Source organism: Zootoca vivipara, chromosome 6, assembly GCF_965207765.1.
Source record: "Zootoca vivipara chromosome 6, rZooViv2.hap1.1, whole genome shotgun sequence".
Taxonomy (NCBI): Eukaryota; Metazoa; Chordata; class Lepidosauria; order Squamata; family Lacertidae; genus Zootoca; species Zootoca vivipara.
Window position 1 is genome coordinate 72,701,932 of NC_142589.1, and position 21,555 is coordinate 72,723,486.

Below are 21,555 nucleotides of genomic sequence, written 5' to 3' on the forward strand. Positions count from 1 at the left end.
GGGCAAATTCCTGGATTGATTGATTTGAAGAAATGAAGAGAAGCAAGCTGGGTTCGGAAGCCCACTCGATTTTGCTCACATCTGAGAGCTGTACAAATGGTGCTGTGCCTTAAGGGAACATCAGAGAAACAGGAAGCATCTAAAGATTCCTGGGAATTTTGCATTTGCATTTGGTTCCAGGAACATTTCCACACTGCACACCTCTTGTATCATGGGGAGGGCAACCTTCTCCAGAGCAGCTCTTCTGTTCTCAGATTTGAGAACCACCTACCCATAGGACCTCTGTCTTGTCAGGATTGAGTCTCCACTTACTGGAACTCACCCACTGTACCACTGTATCTGCCAGTCTACAGCCTGCCCAGCCTCTTCTAATGCAGCTGGCATTATTGATGCTCCAAATCCCACTTCCAACAGCTTCCAGTAGAAGCAGTGTAGTGCAGTGGTTAGAGAGTTGGACTAGGATCTAGGAAATGGGGTACAAACCCCCAACTCAGCCATGAAACTCACTGGGTAGCCTTGTGCCAGTCACTGCCTCTCAGAAAAATGCAGTAAATAAATGCAACAAATAAAATATGTGATAAATTAATAATATTCAGAATCATGAAGTTGGGACCAGCAGGGTCTAGAAAACAAGCCTTATGAGGAACAGTTGAAGGAGCTGGGTATGTTTTGCCTGGAAAAGAGGAGACTGAGAGGAGATATGATAGCCATCTTCAAATATCTTAAGGGCTATAACTGTCTTGGTGATTTTTAATATCTTTTTTCCAGGGAGGTAACATCAGGCTGGGGGAAAGGAGAGGAAGATAGGGTGGGGAAAGAGTGTGGGGAGAGCAAGAAAGGGCCTGTCTCGCCTTGTACCAGAACAGCTGGTTTGCCATTGCTCTGGGGTGCCAAATTTTGGCTTCATATGGGGCTCCATATTGCCAGAGTCTGCCTCTGTGGCTGCTTACAGTTTCCATAGACTTCCTTCTTCCTTGCATAATCCTGCCCTTACCAGAACTGCTCTTGTATTTCAGGAAGTCCCTCCTGCTATTCTCTACCTAGCATGTTTGTGCACATTATATATATATAACCAAACAGCCCAACTCTCTCAGATCATAGACTGCTTTCCCTTTCCTCCAAGACTCATCAGAAAATTGGTTCTTTGGCTCAGAGGGCCTCTCGGCTTCAGACCATGGAGGGTGTCACGTTGAGATGGGGAGCTGCAACAGTTGTACTGCAAGGACTGCTGGCATTGATCTTTCTTCTTTCAGGTACAGTACCAGTTATTGCTATTAGGATGTCCTCGAGTTGCAGACCTGGGTGGTTGGGTGGCTGCCAACTAGATTTGCATGGAAAACAAGAAGGAATCTTAAGGTGTATGGAAAAAGTTCAGAAAGGGGCAACCAAAACTCTTCAAGGGGATGGAGCGACTGTCCTATGAGGAAAGTCTGCAGCATTTGGGGTGTCTTAGTTTAGAGAAAGTATGAGAAAGAGTTCACATGATAGATGCTCCAGAATGATGCGTGGCATGGAGAAAGTGGGTAGAGAAACATTTCTCTCTCCCTCTCAAAGCACTAGAAATCGTGGACACCCATTGAGACTGAAAGTGGGCAGATTCAGGGCAGATAAAAGAAATACCTTCTTCACACAGTGCAAAGTTAAACTATGGAACTCCCTCCCACAAGACACAGGGATACTCACCACCCACCTGGATGGCTTTAAATGAGGAATAGGCTGCCTCTCAGCTTGAGCTCTCTGGTTCTTCTCAAGAGCTGGGATAGCTCAGCTGTTAGAACATGAGAGGCTTAATCTCAGGGTCATGGATTTGAGTCCCACATTGGGTGACAGATTCCTGCATTTAACATGTACATGAGGACTCTCCTTAAGGGCATGGAGAATATTAACTCTTGCCCTTCCAGACTCCTTCCAGATCTTGTAGCTGAGCCAGCGTCCTTTTAGATCAGCGACAAGAGAAAGGATTGATAGAGTACTGTACTGTATTTAAGCCACTGCTCTGTTGTGATTCTCTGCTGCAGACTAGCTTAGCCGGGTACTTTAGATCTGAGTCTAATGCACTAGGATTTTTTTTCTTATATTATTGTAAACAAGCAAGCAAGCAAACAAACAAAAACCAGGACATTTAGTCAAATTTTAAGAATCCTCCCAGGCAGAAATTTCAGTACTGAAAATGAGGATGTGCCCAGGAGAAAGAGGACATATTGCAATCCTACTCAGGAGGTTTCCTGGAAAGTGAATGTGCTATGACTTGCTTAAGTCACCTTTCGGTGACTGCTGGTGGGGAGGAGTGTCTCTTTGAGGTGAGTTTAGCCCTCTCTGCAAGAAGGTTTGGGCTGTGTCAGGAAGGCGGAGTCATGTCCCGCAGGAGGTTTCCCGGAAAGTGATTTGACTTGCAATATGCTGGAACTCAGTAGAGAGGCAATGACTAAGCAGCCTAATGTTGGGGTTTAAAAATTGTAGGAAAATTTACCCAGGGAAGAATAATTTGGATGAGGAACTGTGAAGTACGACTCCCATGGAGCTGCCTGCCTCCTCCTCCCGCTCCTCCTCCTGGTTCAAACTTTGTTTTCAAACCTGCATTGTGCTGTCAGTTTTTTTAAAAAATCTTCTTCATTTTTTAAAATTCCGTATTAGGATAAGTTCAGGTTAATTACAATGACTTGTTCGGGGGAGGGGTGTAATGCCTATAATTTGCTTTTGGTTTGGTTTTTGTTTGTTTGTTAATATTTTTATTTATTTATTTATTTATTTATTTATTTCATACAAGAATTTACAAAAATTAACAAAAATTGCCATAAACAAACCAAAAATACAGTAAATAATAAAAAATCAATACATAATAGAAATACATTTTCATCTCTTCAGACACCCCCACCACCCGTCCCTCCACACACCCTATTGTGCTTTCCAGCCAATCTTATATTGCACATTTTTCTCTTTCTTTGCTCATACGTATACCTATGTTCTTACTATCGATTTTGATATTCATTTGTTTGAACCTTCATAAATCTACTGAGAGGTCAGCATTCTCTGCAAAACTTGCTATATAATCTTTGAATTTTTTCCAATCTTTATCCTTTTTTGTTCATTTATTCCTTTAATTTCTGCTATTTTTGTTGCCAAATTATAATATGATATCATTTTTATTTGCCAATCCTCTTTGCTAGGTCTCCTATCACTCTTCCAATTCTTTCCTATAAGTAGTCTAGCCTATAATTTGGTTGTCATTGTTCTGTTTTGTAAGTTTACATCTGACTGGTCTTGGTGTGAGTTGAAATCCAACATCTGCCATTGAACTAGATGCCCCTCATGGTCCCATCCACCCCATGATATAATAAATCTCTAGGACTGGCCATTCTTGGATTTTTGACATTTTTGAATCCTTCTTTGGTATCCACACATCAAAGCACTCACTCGGGCTCCTCCTTTAGGCCTGTGGTTCAGAACAGGCACTTGGTGCAAATTTCTGCCTCCAAACAACTTCTGCTTTCACGTTAAAAGGGGGCAACCAATTTCAAGGCAGAAAAACATTGCTAATAGCTTCTCCAGGATCTCATACCCTTTCTCCCCACAATTCTTTTCAGGAATTTCTGCCTTGAAGTGCCATGGTTCCACAACCATGAATCTTACCACTCCGCACAAGGGAAACTCCTCATCTCGTATCACCCCAGAAAGCGGTATTACCAACTGCTCCAGTACTGAGAATGTTTGCACAGATGTCCAACTTATATTAACTATAGGTAAGTGCTGTTCTGCCAGATGGATCCTGTGTGGCTGCTAGATTTTTGAGAGAGGAAAACCATGGAATTGCTTGCAACCCATAAAATTCTTAGTGGCTTTTTTTTTAGCAGATATGCTAAAGACAACATAAGAAATATCATAAACATCCGAGAATGTCTGGAAAACCGAAGGGATAAACAGGCCGCGATATTGTCTGTTGATGCGGAAAAAGCCTTTGATATGGTTGCGTGGGATTTTATGTTAAAATTAATAGAAGATTTGAGATTGGGGGGGGGAATTGAAAAGGCAATCAATGCTATTTATAGGACTCAGAAAGCCAGTTTAATTATAAATGGAAGATTCACCAACAAAATTAGTATTAAGAGGGGCACAAGACAAGGCTGCCCCTTGTCTCCGATCCTCTTCATTATTACTCTTGAAATCTTGTTAAATAATATAAGGGATGAGGACAAAGTGAAAGGAATAGATTTGTAATAAAAGGTATAAAGTTAAGGCTTTTGCTGACGATATCATCATTACAACAGAAGATCCCATCTTAAGTATTCCTAGTGCCATAAATAAAATAGAAGAATACGGAGAGCTGGCAGGATTAAAAGTAAATTACGATAAAACAAAAATCTTAGTAAAAAATTTGGAAGATAAGGAAGAAAAACAATTGCAGGATATTACAAAGTTAAAAATTAGCAAAAAAATTTGAAATATTTAGGAGTGCAGATGTCAATCAAAGGAATAGATTTGATTCAAGAAAATTATATAGAAACCTGGAAGCAAATAAAGAAAAAAATTGGAAAGAAATTAAAATTATCGTTCCTGGGTAAGATATCGACGATTAAAATGTGTGTTGTTCCTAAGATGAATTATCTCTTTCAAAATCTGCCATTATTGGATATGGAGAAGCATTTTAAAGACTGGAGGAAAGACATTGCTAATTTTATATGGAATGGGAAGAAACCCAGGATAAAATATAAGATCTTAATAGACCATAGAGACAGAGGGGGATATGGGTTACCAGACCTTGAAATTTACCACGATGTGGTGGCGTTAACTTGGATAAAAGATTGGATAGAATTAAAGAATTCGGACTTATTAGATTTGGAAGGGGAAGGGCTAGCATTTGGATGGCATTGGTATTTGCAGAAGGAAAAAATTGAGAAAAAGAATATTTTTATGTTTAAAATTATTAGAAAATCTTTATTTAAAGTCTGGACGAAATATAGGAGGTATTTTGAACCAAAAACACCTTGGCGGCTTTCCCCTGTAGAATTAGTAGCAGTAAAGAGACGAAATATGGATGATAATTGGCCAACTTATTGAATGCTTATAGAGGAGAAAGATGGAGTATTGAAATTAAAAGATTATATAGAAATCAAAAAATATAAAAATAATTGGTTACAATATTTCCAAATTAATCAAAGGTTCCAAATTGATAAAAAAAGTGGGATTTGAAAAGGGCAAATCAAAATTGGAAGAAATCTTAATCGACAATAAAGAAAAATATATTTCAAATTTATATCAAATATTGCTAAAATGGGAAACCGAGGAGGAACTAACTAAAAGTTCTATGATTAAGTGGAGTCAGGATCTCGGAAAAATAATTAATGTACAAAAGTGGGAACAATTGTGGAAAAGAGACTTGAAATTTACCCCAAATTATGATTTGATAGAAAATCTATTAAAAATGCAAAACCAATGGCATCTAACGCCGGCCAAATTGGCTAAAATGTATCCGGGGGCCAGCAACATATGTTGGAGATGTCACAGAGATGTAGGTACTTATGTACATGTGTGGTGGAATTGTAGTCTTATCAAGGAATTTTGGGAATTAATATATAAAGAATTAAAAAGAATCCTGAAGTATTCGTTCAAAAAACAACCAGAAATCTTCTTATTAGGAATGCTAGGTGACGACATAAAACCCAAGGATAGATGCATAGTAAGCTATGCGACAGCCTCAGCAAGGCTACTGATAGCAAGAGCATGGAAATCTCAAGAGGTCCCAAATAAGGAAGATTGGTTACAAAAATTATTATTATATTATAATTTTGCAAAAAAAAAAAACCATGAGGCAATAAAAGAAATGAAATTGGAAGAAAGTGAAAGTAAGTGGAAATTGTTTAGGGATTACATAAATACATTTGTGGAAAGACCGACTCTTCTCTTAGATGTATAAGGGTTCTAGAAATTAGATTAAATAGATTATTGAAATAAATATTATACATTACAAATAAATAATTATAGAAGGAGCACAGTGTGTGGTCAACAAAGGGTTTGGTACTGATAAGTCCAGTACAGGCTGAGAAGTAACAAGGGTGGGGATTGCATAGCTGCCAAGTTTTCCCTTTTCTCGCGAGGAAGCCTATTCAGCATAAGGGAAAATCCCTTAAAAAAAGGGATAACTTGGCAGCTATGGGATTGGGAGGTAAAGAGGGAGGTGGGGGTGGGGAATATGTATATAATAATATGTTAAATTGTAATGGAGATGTAATTTTTTTTACCATTATTATTTCTGCGTGTGATTGAAATATTTAATAAAATCTTTCTATAAAAATAAAAATAAATAAAAAAATTCTCAGTGGCATTACCTGGGGCCTGAAATCAGGCTTTGCAAGTTCTCCCACTACTTTTGGTGGGCATTGCTTTGGGTTCATGCAGGGATTTTTTAAGACTGGAATCCATCCAATCGCAATTTCTTAGAGCCATCCTCAGGATCCCCCTTCTGTAGCGGGTGCGGTCATGCGATTAGAGGCTGGCTGCCAAGCTTTTCGGTACGTGGCCCTGAAAGCGAAGCTTTGGCTATGGCTTAAGCTATCCTTTAAACCCGTGGGTTTGGCTCCCTTGATTGAGGGATGATTTTCAATCATCCTGGGAAAGGGAGGTCTTAGATGAAGTACAGACTTGCAGTCTGTCACACCCTTTACTTGGAGTCTATGACATACAGTCAAGCTAGAGCCGTGATTGCTCAGAGATTGGGCAATATTGCTAGACAAGAGGACATAGCCTGCGTGAAACCAGGGATGTTCCTGGGGGAGCAGATCTATCAGGTTACACCAGCCCCTTATCTCGCGGTAATCCACTATGTGGAATACCACAGACTCCTCACTGCGGCCAGACTGAACGTCCTCGAATCTGCGGTATTATGGGGAAGGTACAGGGGAGTGCCATACGATCAGAGAACTTCCCACTGTGCCTTGGGTGAGGTAGAGTCCACCGAACATATCCTCCTGAGTTGCCCTTTCTATGTAGATTTAAGACAATGTCTCATAGCCCCATGCCTATCTCAATTTAGCTGTCTATCCAGAGAAAGTCAGGTTGTACATTTGTTGAATAATCCCACTGGTAAAACAGCTTTCTTGGTAGCCAAATTTCTCTTCCTAGCTCTCAAGTGTCGTAAGAGTAAAATCGACTGCATTGATGCAGGTTTATCTGTATAGCCTTTATTAGTGCTGCCCATGTTTTATTTTAGTTTTTAGATGTCTTAGATGTTTTAACTTTGTACTGAGAATTGTATCTTTTTTAACGACGGTCGAATAAAGAATGATGATGATGAAATCATGCTTTGCATGCATTCAGAATGCCACAAGAGTAACCTTCCGCAGGTTTATAAATCTTGGCTTGTTATTTCTTTTTGATATCCTGGTTCAAAGGTTTCAACCAAAGAACTTATTTGCATGCCAGAACTTTTCAGATATTCTGGACTGCATGCTTGAAATACGATATGCATTTTACATGCCTCAGTGGAGGATTTGGAGATGTGAAGGTGTGGGAAAGCTCTGGATTTTGCAGGGCTAGAATGCAGGCTGCTGTCCTATGGGAAGAGCCACACCCACCCCTCCATCCAGTATTCCTTCTGCCCCTTGTGTCACAGGCAGGTGGCCCACAGATGTTTGGCCACAGACATGGGCTGGTTTCCAGCCCAGCTTTTGAGGATGGAAACAGCTGACAGGAAGTGTGTCACAAGGAAACAGGAAGAAGTGGGGAGTGGGAAGAACTGCCAGCACTTTCTAGGGCTACTCTCATGAACTAAGTCATGAACAAACTCATGGCACCAAGCTAGACATGAACCAGAGAAAAAAGGCAGGGGGCTTTGGCAGCCCTCCCCCACCCTACATAGAGTTGCCCATACATCCAGAATTTTCCAGACATTCCTGGAATTCAGCCATTGGAAATAGAAATTGCTGAAATGTCTGGGCATCAACAACTTTGGGCAAAATGAAAAAAGCTCAACAACCTTGGCAAAAACAAACAAAGAAACAAACAAAAATCTTTTGTGTCCGGACTTTCAGTTTTTGAAATACACGACTAAACAACAACAACACCGCCAAAGCATGTATAAATCACCCCAAGAACAATAATTGCCAAGATAAGGTCTTTGGAACACCCTGCCACAGCATCAATCTTTTGTTTGTATATATACATCTCCACCCCCCCACCCCCTGTTTTAGATAAAGACGTTTTGATAATAAGCTACAAAGGCTGCGCCAGCAAGGACCTTATGGATGAAACAAAATCAATCAACTCTGGTGATCGACACTTTGCCATCCAGTTCGACCAGAGCTACTGTTTTGGTGACCTTTGCAATGAGAAAACGAGGGAAGTTCCCAAGACCCCTATCAAGGACAAAGGTATTGGGGGGGGTGAGGGAGGGTTGAGTGCCACCTGAGAAGAAAGTGAGAACTCACAGTTTCACTTCTTGGGCAGGTGGTTGTCAATAGGGAGGCTTGGATAATTCAATTTTGGAGATTTCTAAGGCAAGTGGCCCTGTTCCCCAACTTTTGGGATCATTTGCCAAAGAAAAGGTAACCCCGCTTCTCAAGAAATGTACAAGATGGTGTTCTTTAGAGTGTAATTTAGGGTGTAATTTAGCAGCGAGAGCATGCAGAAAGGTTTGGAGGAAGCTGTGGGGGGAGTGGGAACATGAGGTGCACTGTAAGGCAGGGGTGAGCAGGGGGGTGAGTGAGGGGTAAAGGGAGGGGACATGCTCAGGTGTGGGGTTTGGCAAAGGGTGTGGCTGGTTTGGCAAGTGGAGAAAGAAAGGGCAACAACCCCCAATATGTGCAAAGATTCGCACACATTTTTAAGCTGGAAAATTGCCTTGCAAAATTCGCAAAAGTTCAGATTTTGAAGTATAACGCCTCGCTTTACGCATCCACCTAAACACATACCAATTCATCTTGGTGGGTTTATGCTGAGTATGATTAAGATATCCAATCCTTTGAAAAGGGCAAATTAAGTAGTCTCACATTGATATGCAAAGCAAACCAAAATATTCTCCCCCTATCATCATTTAAGAGACAGAAAAAGGGGGAGACACCTACAAACTGAGTGACGATTTTAAATCCAGTCTCCCCCCAAAAAACCTCATGCTCTTCATTTTGATTTCTTACTCCAGTAACTGGGTCCAACCAGTGTTACACAGGCTTTGAGTGGAGCGCCACTAGATACATCCAGGAGACTACGAAATGTGGCAAAGACTACGACCGGTGTTACGAAGGCAGCATGAACGTTACTATTTCAGATAGAAATGGTGAGTTTGCATAGGAAATTTCTTCCACAGCTCCTGCCCTCCAGAACGTCCCTCCCTCCCCACAAGCTGAGTTCACTTCCAGTATCAGATCCTGGCACCAGACTAATTTCAAACACTGCTGCCTATGTCTTACTTGAAGACTCCTTTTTTTTTGCCAGCCCTGGTGCCCTCTAGAGGTTGGCTGGGGCTGATGGGAATTTGAGTCCATGAAGTTGGTGAAGCCTGATTTTGCAATTGTCTGCTGATTTATTCCCTCTGTAGGGTGGTCGGTTGATTGCAGGGGGCCTTTGGTGATGTGACATCTTAATAATACCTAATAATAATAATAATAATAAATCAGCAGCAAGCAGCTCTGAGAATTTGGGAACACTGAAAAATAGGATGTGACAAGCTGTTTCTAAATGAAATAAATGCATCTTACCAAGTTCAGATGTGACTGGGGCCCATTGATGGAGATTCCTTTACATGTACCAATATGAACATTATTCATGTGTATGGCCAAAGCCATTACAAAAGTAAATGACATAGCAGAATAAAAACAGAATAAAATATACTACACAGTTGAAATAAATAAATACTTCTTAAAGCCAAACATTATAGAATCATAGAACATAGAATTGTTGAGTTGGAAGGGAATCCAATGGCCATCTAGTCCAACCACCTGCAATGTCAGAATTTGTCCCCCTGAATAATTAAACTTACACCCACAAACCTTTCACCTCAAAATTGCACTCTCAGGCAAAACGGGATGCTTTTTCAGAGGTGTGGGGGCCCCTGCCCCCTAATAACTCATACCGGTAGGTGTGGGATTCCCCTCAAGCTCCATGTTCTTCATGATTCCCTGTGGTGTCTCAATGCATGCCCCTCATGCCTAACAATTTGTGTCTTTCTTGTCCTCCCTTCTATTCCCACAACAGGATTCAGCTCTTTTCCCATGAACATCAGGACCTGCCAGCGCTCAGCTTGCGATGTTATAAAGAGCCAATCCTTCGGCCCTATAAATATCACCAGCGAGTCGGGGCCTTGCTGCTCCGGCAGCAATTGCAATTGGGAGAAGAATGACTTTGCATTCACGATAGTCAATCATGGTGTGAGGACCAACCCATACCTGTCTTATGATCATTATGGGTCAGGTTTCCAAGGGCTCAGCCTTCAACTTTGCCCTTTCCTGGTAGTCCTGGGAACCACGATCCTCTGGATATAAGGGTGAGGAAGGGGGTCTGGGAGCACCTGAACTGCTGGAACCTGCATTTGGGTTTGGAAGGGCTGTGTTGTGGGGAAGGAAGGGAGGAAGGGAGTTAGAATCATAGAATCATAGAGTTGGAAGAGACCACAAGGGCCCTCCAGTCCAACCCCCTGCCAAGCAGGAAACGTGACCTGTCCCAACCAATTGCATGTATGGCTCATATGTAGAAAATAAAAATTTATTTTGGATAACCACCGCCTTGGGGGTCTGATTCTCCCTCGCAAAACCAAGCAATTTGCTTGCTTCCCAGGACCCTACAGATTTCGGCTGCGATGGCAAAATACGATGGGCCGTATTTCAAACAGTGAAAATCCAGACAGAAAAGTTGTTGTGCTTTTACTTTGGCCAAAGTTGTTGAACTTTTTGAGCTATTCTTATGGATGATTGGTGAAAACAGCACTGCCGACATTGGCTGCCATACATCCAGATTTCCCCAAACTTGTTTCTGATTTCCACCAGGACATGGCTGCCAACTGCTGATGGACTTATGGGAACCCTAGCTATACCCAACTAAATGTTAGTCGGAACAGACCCACTGAAATCAATGCACCCAAGTTAGCCATGCCCATTAACTTCAATGGGTCTCACTGCTCTCCATAGGACTGGCATTGGAGGCAACCCAGAAAGTACATATTCAATATACAGTGGAATCTTGGGTTAAGACGGGGATCCGTTCCGGAGGCCCAGCCTCAACCCGAAAACGATGTGCAGGGCAAAGCACTGTGTCTGCGCAGGCATGCAGAGCAGTTTAGCGCTTCTGTGCATGGGTGAGCAGCAAACCCGGAAGTTACCCGTTCCAGTACTTCCAGGCTTGCCACGGACGTTCACCGCGATGGACACTAGAGGAGTCGGATGTTTGCGGAGGTTTTACTATAATAATATTGTTATATTTTGGGGGGGGGACCCCTAAAGCCTAGAAATTAATAAATGTTTGGATGTTGATTATTTGGGAAATGAAGGGAGAACAGAAGCTGCAGAGGAATTTCTGGACTAGCCTATGCAAAATGACCTGGCCAAGCAAGAATCATTAAGGAACAATAGGGGGCTCCAGAGGGCCATTGGCAATGCAAGAGAACCGTCCTTCCCCCCTACCCTGAGGTGTGAACAGAGACTGGGGGGGGGGGGGGGTTGGAAGGTTGGAAGGTTGCCTGGGTAACCAGGTGTGAGGTGACAGGAAAAGAGAGTTTTGAGCAAATACTGCTGGGAATAAGAAGAAGGAAGAAGGCCTTGGGTCCATCTTTGGCAGGTTGGCTAATGGCTGGCAAAGAGAGATGCCTTGGACATCCTCTTGAAAGAGCTCTACTGTACGATCTGGACTCCCTCCATGCAGACTTAAGGTGTAAAAATGTGAATTAAGCATATTTATTAAAGATACAAGTCTCTGCCATGTCTCAATTCTCCAAAGGAACACAGACTCTGAGTTAGTTCCTGGAACCCCATGGGCTCTTGCCAACATTTGGCAGACAGAGGGGGAGGCATCCAACTTTGGGGACAATATCAAAAATCGTCATCCTTTCTATCAATGGTAATTTATTCTATAATTCTGTGATTCTATGTTCCTACCGCTAGAGGGCAAAGGTAACACACAACAGTTGTCCCCTGAATTCTTTCTTTCTGACCCTACCTGCCTGCAGACTGTCTTGCCAGAGCGGTGCGTGCTCTAGTTATCTCCCGCTTGGACTACTGCAATGCGCTCTCTTATAACGCTCGAACTCAGGGACGCCCAATGAAGCTGAAAGTTGGAAGGTTCAGCACAGAAAAAGTACTATTCCGGCGTATAAGACAACTGGGCGTATAAGACGACCCCCAACTTTCCAGTAAAAATATAGAGTTCGGGATATACTCGCCCTATAAGAAATATGACCCGGCATATAAGACGACTCCCAACTTTTGAGAAGATTTTCCTGGGTTAAAAAGTAGTCTTATATGCAGGAATATACTGTATATTTCTGTGGTCAGATAGGGGTTAGGGAGTTCAAACCCTGCCTCTCCACATTGCAGTGAAATATATGCATATCTACTCAGAAGTCATTCCCTCTCACCTCTGAGTAGCCATGGTTAAAGGTAAAGGTAAAGGGACCCCTGACCATTAGGTCCAGTCGTGACCATAGCTGCCAAGTTTTCCCTTTTCTCGCGAGGAAGCCTATTCAGCATAAGGGAAAATCCCTTAAAAAAGGGATAACTTGGCAGCTATGGTCGTGACCGACTCTGGGGTTGCGCGCTCATATCGCATTATTGGCCAAGAGAGCCGGCGTATAGCTTCCAGGTCATGTGGCCAGCATGACAAAGCCGCTTCTGGCAAACCAGAGCAGCACATGGAAACACCGTTTACCTTCCCGTTGTAGCGGTTCCTATTTATCTACTTGCATTTTGACGTGCTTTCGAACTGCTAGGTTGGCAGGAGCTGGGACCAAGCAATGGGAGCTCACCCCGTCACAGGGATTCGAACCGCCGACCTTCTGATCAGCAAGCCCTAGGCTCAGTGGTTTAACCACAGCGCCACCTGGGCCTTCACATTGCAGCGAAATATATGCATATCTACTCAGAAGTCATTCCCTCTGACCTCTAAGTAGCCATGGTTAGTATTTATTTATTTATTTATTTATTTATTTATTTATTTATTTATTTATTTATTTAGAGCATTTGTACCCTGCTCTTTAGCCAAAAAGATTCCCATACAATAAGCTACAAAATATAGTCCCTTCCTGCACACAAAATCAAACTCAGGCCCCAATTCTTAAACAGCTGTTCTTATAATGACCTGCTGGTACAATTCAGAGGTAGGATACATAGGGTATAGGGTGACATTAACTAGCACAGGGTGGTTCTATCATTCGGCAGATAGGCTTGAAGCTGCTCTATCTCCTTGCAGAGGATGCAATCCTAGGTTAGAAGTGAGTAGAGTTACAAAGTAGCTTTCTGACATTTTTGAGTAAGACCCGTTTCCTGCTATTTCCATAAAGATATTTTTTACTAGAGGCTTATGTGAATTGCTGAAACAGGCACACAGCCTAAAAGGTAAAATATAAATATATGTATATATTGCATTTTTTTGGGCAATTTACTGTTTGCTTTGAGCCTTAATGTAAATCTCTGAATAGTTATTCTAAAGTTCAGTTTACATTGCTAGACATCATGTGAGAGGAGGTTTTTTTCAAAACTAAAATTATTCAAGAGTTATCTTAGGTCCACTATGAGTCAAGCTCAGCTCTCTGGCTTAGCCATCTTGTCAATTGAAAACAAAGTAGCGAAAGGAATTGATTTTGATAATGTGATTTCAAAATTTGCAGAGAACAAAGTTAGGGGGGGAAAGGTTTTAAGTGCTTATGCTCACAATGTTACGTAAATAAACACTTGAAACTGTGTTTATCTTATTTTCCCTTCTTTTCATAAATTCACTGTGGGCGGGGGGGGGGTGACAAGAAATTTTCCGCACCGGGTACCACCTGACCTTGCTACGCCAATGGCTGAGGGAAGAGGAAGAAGGAGCTCCTTTGGCCACATCGCCATGCAGGGCTGATGGAGCTTTTTCTGTGTGTGCTTGGCGAAGTCAGAGTCCATGGAACTCATTCCTCCACATTCTGGGAGCTGGTGCCCAGAGCACAGAGGAAGGAGCTCTCTCGGCCCTGGTCCCGCAAGGTGCTGTGGCCAAGGGAGATTCTTTTTCCCTAGGCGCACAGGGCTGTTGGGTTTCTGTGGTGGGCTCCTTCACCTTCTGCGCCCAATGTGCCCCCCGCTGCATAAAAGTTCCCACAGTCTCTGTGCCACAATTGCTTTGCAGTTACCTCTGCCACCCTTGCTGAGTCACAACACTCCAGCATATATCTCTGGACTAAATTTGGCAATGGGGCTGTGGATGCTTTAACTGAAGCACTACAGGCCTGTGTTCATGTAATAGCCATGTAAAATCTGCTCAAACTGCAGAGTATCCATTGCTCATTGTACTTGCTCCTTCAGAGACAGGGCGGCCTCCATCCAGAACAAGCACCTCACCTTTCTCATAGAATCGTGGGATGTAGAGTTGGAAGGGACCCTGAGGATCATCTAGTCCAGTATTATGCAGCTGTCCCAAATGGGGATCAAACCTGCAACCTGGGCATTGACAGCTCCACACTCTAACCAGCTGAGCTATCCAGAAGCTATCCACCCAAAGAGCCACTTCTTCCAAGGATTCCAACAAACCTTCCCTCTGGGAACCTTGCACTCTCAGCATCCCCAAGGGTCTGCACCGCTTCCTGAGCCTCAGCACCACCTTCCGAAGGATGCTGTGAAATGCTAACATCCCAGGCTCCATCTCCATCGGAGAGCCCTGGTCCCAACTTCCTGGACTCTCCACTGACCCCTGGTGGCCCCCTGACAGGAGCTCAAGGACAAGCAGCCATACTCATCACCATCTTCATCTGGAAATCCTGTTTGCACCGCAAAATTTCGAATAACTTTGCATTACTTGGTTTCAGTTGTATTATTTCCCAGACATTTCCAATTCCTTCATTCCGCCTCCAGAATGACAATTACTTGGCTTTGCTTCCCACTGAAACACACTCACCATGGGGGTGGGGGAGGTTAAACCCTCCCCAAGTTCTGGCTGGGCTTTCTTACTTAACATCCCAAACAATAGCGCCTTTCTTTTTCCTCCTTACGTCAGCTTCTGGGCACAGAAGTGACTCAATCCATACCTGTCCTTTTCTCACAGGCTCCCTGAGGACATAATGCAAGTTGCACAGCTTCCTGTACGCCTGGGTAAGTCTGGGACACAGAGAAATGTGGCGGCCAGAGGCACAGGCAGGAAAAAGGCTCCTGTTTGTTTTTTGTTTTTTAATGGTTCTGTAGCTTATCTTGTTCTTGCATGACAAGATAATGCCCCAAAATGCGTGCAGCACATTCTTGAATAGTGGTGCAAAGGATGATGGAGGGTCTCCTGTTCTTTTAACTAACAGCTGCATAGAATTGAAAAAAGCAACTACCGGTAGCTTCATAGACAAATATCACATCTAATTTGGCCCACCGGCAGGTGTTTTTTAAAATGGATTCCACTAGCAAACAGATTGTTCCACATGTATCTTAATTTCTTCTCTTTTGTTTTGCGTGTCCACTTGAAAAAGAAGCAGAGTACATGTCTTTTTTTTAAAAAAAAAAAGTCACTGTTTTAGACACCTGCTAAAAGCATTTTTTTATTTCAGCAAGCCTGTCCAGACATATAATTTAGTTAAGAGCATAGGACGAGCCCCGCTGGATCAGGCCCAAAGTCCATCTAATCAAGACCAAACAGCTGCTTCTGGGAATCCTGCAAGCAGAACCTGAGCACTGAAACTCTCCTTACTTGCAATTCCCAGCAATTGGCATTCAGTTATGTATACTTGTTTTCAAAGTCTGCTGATTTTATCTTTTTCCCCTTTATAATTGACGGTTATTACTTCACTGCTTTTTGTACACCACTTACAATATATATATTTAATTGGTTTAATGAAGTGCCTTAATAAACTAATTAACGTGTATTTAAAAAAATAACAACAAAACATTAATTTAGAAGCAACCATTTCAAGACACATCTGTTGAGTTTTATTATTTGTCGAGCTTAAATATATTTATTTATTGAACTTACCGTATACCCTGCCCTTCTTCCCCAAGGAGCCCAGGGCAACAAATGCACCATTTTAAAATAAAAACAAAGCAACAGTATTCTAAAACTGTTAAAATATTATTTTAATTAAAAAAAAATACCCTAAAAGCAATTAAAGTTAAAAACATTCTTCCATCCAATGGTGGGTTTTAAGTCATTAAAGCAATGAAAGGGAACCTGTGGCTGTCCAGTTGTTGCTGGTCTTCAACCCAGCCAAGGCAGCCAGTGGTCAGAGGATGATGGGATCTGTAGCCCAGCAACATCCAAAGGGCCACAGATTCCCCATTCCTACTACATCAAAGGATCTGTGAAGTCAGAACGAAAATACTGTTCCTACGAAGCTTATGCTGCATTGTTCAGTCCCATTCAACTCAGTCACCTGCCTTTTCTGCACAAGAGATATGTGATGGTGGTAGGTGACTGAGAGGGACAGAGACAAAGAAGCTCTCAAGTTTTATAAAGTCCACTGACCACCACCCCTTCCTACTGATTCATGTAGGTACAAATGATACTGCCAGATAGAGCTTTCAATGTACAGTATAGCAAAGGACTATGAGACGGAGTGAGAGATTTTACTTTCTTGGGCTCCTTGATCACTGCAGATGGTGACAGCAGTCACGAAATTAAAAGACGCCTGCTTCTTGGGAGAAAAGCAATGACAAACCTAGACAGCATCTTAAAAAGCAGAGACATCACTTTGCCGACAAAGGTCCGTATAGTTAAAGCTATGGTTTTCCCAGTAGTGATGTATGGAAGTGAGAGCTGGACCATAAAGAAGGCTGATCGTCGAAGAATTGATGCTTTTGAATTATGGTGCTGGAGGAGACTCTTGAGAGTCCCATGGACTGCTAGAAGATCAAACCTATCCATTCTTAAGGAAATCAGCCCTGAGTGCTCCCTGGAAGGACAGATCGTGAAGCTGAGGCTCCAATACTTTGGCCACCTCATGAGAAGAGAAGAATCCTTGGAAAAGACCCTGATGTTGGGAAAGATGGAGGGCACTAGGAGAAGGGGACGACAGAGGACGAGATGGTTGGACAGTGTTCTCGAAGCTACGAACATGAGTTTGACCAAACTGCGGGAGGCAGTGCAAGACAGGAGTGCCTGGCGTGCTATGGTCCATGGGGTCACGAAGAGTCGGACACGACTAAACGACTAAACAACAACAACATGAGACGGAGCAGGAAGCTGAAGGGTCTTGGGGCACGGGTGGGTTTTTATCACTCCTTCCTGTTGAAGATTGTGGTCCAGAAAGAGAGGTGGAAATACTGAAATTAAATCATTGGCTGGGCAAGTGGTGCCATCAGGAAAGCTTTGGCCTCTTGGACCATGGTCTCAACTATGTTGAGGACAGACTTCTGTCAAGAGATTAGTTGCACCTCACAGTAGTCAGAAAGAACGTGTATGCTAAGAGGGAACCAGGAGGAGGGCCTTCTAGGTAGTGGTGCCCTCCCTGTGGAACACCCTCCCTTCAAATGCCAAGGAGATAAAGAATTACATAACTTTTAGAAGACATCTGAAGTCAGCCCTGTATCGGGAGGTTGTACATTGATGCTCTCACATCTATCGTTCTGCCCACTTTTACATCTGACCAATGGAGACTAGTCCATTAGTGGGAATGCACCACTCCCTTACCAACCTCAATCTGCCCTCAGCAAGCCCCCACCTGCCTGCCTTCCCACCTACAACCAGCCCAGGGAGTAGCACTTTCTGCAGCACATTCCTCTTAGACTTGCTCAGTGTTGCTACTTGTAGAACTCTGCAGGGAGAAGGGGGAGAAGGAGAGCAAAATTAGAATTACTTGGCTTTGCCTCTCATTGGCTCCATCTACCGATGGCCTCCCTGTCTTCTGTCCTATCAAGTTTGAATAGGCATCAACCACCACTGCATTTGATCCTACCCAGCACTGGAATGCAGCCCCCAGAAGTTTGCTCACAAAGGAATGTGTCTGTCAGACTGAAAAATGTTCATTGTTGTTGTTTAGTTGTTTAGTCGTGTCCGACTCTTCGTGACCCCATGGACCAGAGCACGCCAGGCACTCCTGTCTTGCACTGCCTCCCACAGTTTGGTCAAACTCATGTTCATAGCTTTGAAAACACTGTCCAACCATCCCGTCCTCTGTCGTCCCCTTCTCCTAGTGCCCTCAATATTTCCCAACATCAGGGTCTTTTCCAAGGATTCTTCTCTTCTCATGAGGTGGCCAAAGTATTGGAGCCTCAGCTTCACGACCTGTCCTTCCAGGGAGCACTCAGGGCTGATTTCCTTAAGAATGGATAGGTTTGATCTTCTTTCAGTCCATGGGACTCTCAAGAGTCTCCTCCAGCACCATAATTCAAAAGCATCAATTCTTCGGCGATCAGCCTTCTTTATGGTCCAGCTCTCACTTCCATACATCACTACTGGGAAAACCATAGCTTTAACTATACGGACCTTTGTAGGCAAGGTGATGTCTCTGCTTTTTAAGATGCTGTCTAGGTTTGTCATTGCTTTTCTCCCAAGAAGCAGGCGTCTTTTAATTTCATGACTGCAGTCACCATCTGCAGTGATCAAGGAGCCCAAGAAAGTAAAATCTCTCACTGCCTCCATTTCTTCCCCTTCTGTTTGCCAGGGGAAGATGTTCATTAGCCTGGATCTACTTCCTCCTGTTTTGTATAACATGTAGCATGACTCTTAATTACAACAATTACCTTTCCATCAGGAAGGAAGGAAAGAAGACATTGAGTTTCTGGAAATAGCCCTGGATGCAAAACAGTTGGAGGAAGGAGCTGGAGGAACCGAGAGTGCCTAGCATTATGAGTCCATGCCTAGCTGCTCCCCACTTTTCTGGGTGCTGCAGAAGCTGTCCAACAGGTTCTCCTGCTGGTCTCAACCCTTAATCTTCTGAGTGATGGGGAAAATGGTAACTGGTGAAGGGTCAATGTTGAGTTGATGTCAGGAGCTGGCAGGAGAGCGGGTTCATCCACAGGTCAGAAGGGAGACTCAGTGACTTAAAGTAAAGCCAGCAGTTTTGTTCAGGAAATTAGCATACAGCAGAGATCACTCAGGCACAGCCGCCTCTGTGAAGACGTTCCCAAGACTGGCTCTTGGTGCCCCCTCCTCCTTCTAACCCTCCTCTTCCAGATGTCTTCCAAGAAGGCGCAAACTCCAGCAGGTGGGCAGGTGGGGGGGGGCTCGAGCTTGTCTAGCTTTCTTTTCAGCTACGTGTAAAGCTCTGGAGTCAAAGAGGAAAGGGGGCTCAATGCAGAGGGACCAGGCAGCTGCTGTGAAGCTGTGGCACCATCTGGCCCCTCCTCATCTTCTCCTTCAGTTCCTGAGCTCAGGGCCGTCTTAAGCATATCGGGCGCCCGGGCGCCGTGGTGCGACGATCCCTCCGGCCCGGCCCTGCCTGAGCTCAAAGTGTGGCCCTGTGCATCCAGTTCCCTGCCTGGGGCAATTCTTCTTCTTCACTCAAGCCTCCTGTTTCTTTTACCTCCCGACTTCCACCCTCCTCTGATCTGTCTTCTGTGCCCCACCACCCCTCGCCTGGGCCTGAGGCTTCTTCCTCTGTGGCTTTTCTAGGGAGTTCCTCAGCTCAAGGTCCCCTGATAGTCGATGTGCCATTTCCATCATCCATGAAGCACTGGCAAGAGGCCAATGGCAGAGCCAGCCCATTTAAAGGGCCTGCAATCCCACACCCTCCCAAGATAATAATAATAATAATAATAATAATAATAATAATAATTATTATTATTATTATTATTATTATTATTATTATTTATTTATACCCCCGCCCATCTGGCTGGGTTTCCCCAGCCACTCTGGGCGGCTTCCAACAGAAACATTAAAATACACTAATTTCTTAAACATTAAAAGCCTCCCTAAACAGGGCTGCCTTCAGATGTCTTCTAAAAATCTGGTAGCTGTTTTCCTTTTTGACATCTGATGGGAGGGCGTTCCACAGGGCAGGCGCCACCACCAAGAAGGCCCTCTGACTGGTTCCCTGCAACTTGGCCTCTCGCAATGAGGGAACCACCAGAAGGCCCTCGGTGCTGCACCTCAGTGTCCGGGCAGAATGATGGGAGTGGAGACGCTCCTTTAGGTATACTGGACCAAGGCCGTTTAGGGCTTTAAAGGTCAACACCAACACTTTGAATTGTGCTCGGAAACGTACTGGCCCTATGAGATGCAGAAGCCCGTAGGAAAATCACTCTCCCACCCCTGGCTATAGTGCCCCACACCTCCTCCTTCACTGCCCCACGCCTCCAGCTTGGAAATCCTTCAAAAAGGCCACCATAGCTGGGATTGGCCCATATAGGCAAAGGGTTGTATTCCACTAAGTTCTGCTCAGAGTAGACCTGTTGAAATTAATGGACCTAAGTCATTGGACCTAACCCTAACATTGGACCTAACATTAATGGACCTAACCCATTGATGGGAAGTCAATGGGTTTACTCTAAGTAGGAGTCTAAGTTTGAAAACAACCCGGTATGATGTGCTGAGCCTGGTTTGCATAAGGATGTCAGTGACTTCCCATCCCAATGGTAATCAGATCTATACAAGTTCAGCTTCAACTTCTCCAACAGTATCAGGCATTTCCAGATTGCCACTGGATTATCCCTGGACCCATATTTTCCACAATACTATACACTTATCTATAATTTTCACTCTTTTGTTATGGATCCTTCTCTTTAAATGAGATCTAAACTGGACAGTTTAAGAGGAAATCTTAAACTGAGAAATTGTCCTCTGAGAGACCTTCAATTCAAAACTGAGGACCTGCCTCTGTTAAGTAGGACATGAGATTAGCCTAGAAGTCAGTTTGAATGAGTCTAATTGGATAACACCCACAACCCTGGAGGAACACATTGACACATGCAAGACAAACCAGTTCAGATTTAACTGCCAGCCAGGTAACTGCAGGGCCCGTACCAATAATAAAAAAGTCTCTGTTTTTCCTAAAGTGAATAATTTAAATATAGGTTTATAATTACAACAGTATCTGTCAAGGCAACAAGGATGTAAATTTCTTCCAGTTTACATCCTGGAGTTCCCAAAACTGAGTTGTGGAATTGTTGGGAACACAGCTTCTTCCCTTGTTGAGCAGGGGATGTGATAGGCTGAAATTCCACAGGTGCTCCTGTACCAGGCATGGAATTGCAGCTTCACCTGTTGAATAGCTTCCTCTTCTGTGGTGAGGAGCATAGGAGCATAGGAAGATCCTGCTGGATCAGGCCAATAGCCAATCTAGTCTACTATCCTGTTCTTACAGTACTACAGTTGCCTACCAAGAGCATGTGGGGAAGGTGCAAGCAGGACTTGACCCCAAGAGCACTCTGCCCTCCCGGTATGCAGAATAGCAACTAGTATTCAGAAGCAGGGCCGGCCCTACGGGCAGGCTGGGTGGCGCAGGGTGCCAGGGCGCCTGCCCGCCAGGGGGGGGCACTG

The 21,555-nt window shown here is 43.7% G+C and overlaps 1 protein-coding gene across 1 annotated transcript; it reads left to right on the top strand.

Annotated features, from left to right (window-relative positions):
- LOC118087294 (uncharacterized) lies at positions 1-10,702 on the top strand. The gene is made up of 5 exons (XM_035119819.3): positions 1-1,253; positions 3,585-3,740; positions 8,184-8,363; positions 9,131-9,265; positions 10,183-10,702. Exons 1-5 carry the CDS (start codon positions 1,175-1,177, stop codon positions 10,467-10,469), a joined length of 837 nt encoding a protein of 278 aa, XP_034975710.1. The 5' UTR covers positions 1-1,174; the 3' UTR covers positions 10,470-10,702.
- Positions 10,703-21,555: the final 10,853 nt, after the last annotated feature.

Bases quoted from the DNA above. Each gene is read 5' to 3' on its own strand.
- LOC118087294 (XM_035119819.3), top strand. From the start codon at position 1,175: ATGGAGGGTGTCACGTTGAGATGGGGAGCTGCAACAGTTGTACTGCAA. The intron at 1,254-3,584 runs GTACAGTACCAG...AATTCTTTTCAG, and splicing joins ATTGATCTTTCTTCTTTCAG to GAATTTCTGCCTTGAAGTGC. The intron at 9,266-10,182 runs GTGAGTTTGCAT...TTCCCACAACAG, and splicing joins TACTATTTCAGATAGAAATG to GATTCAGCTCTTTTCCCATG.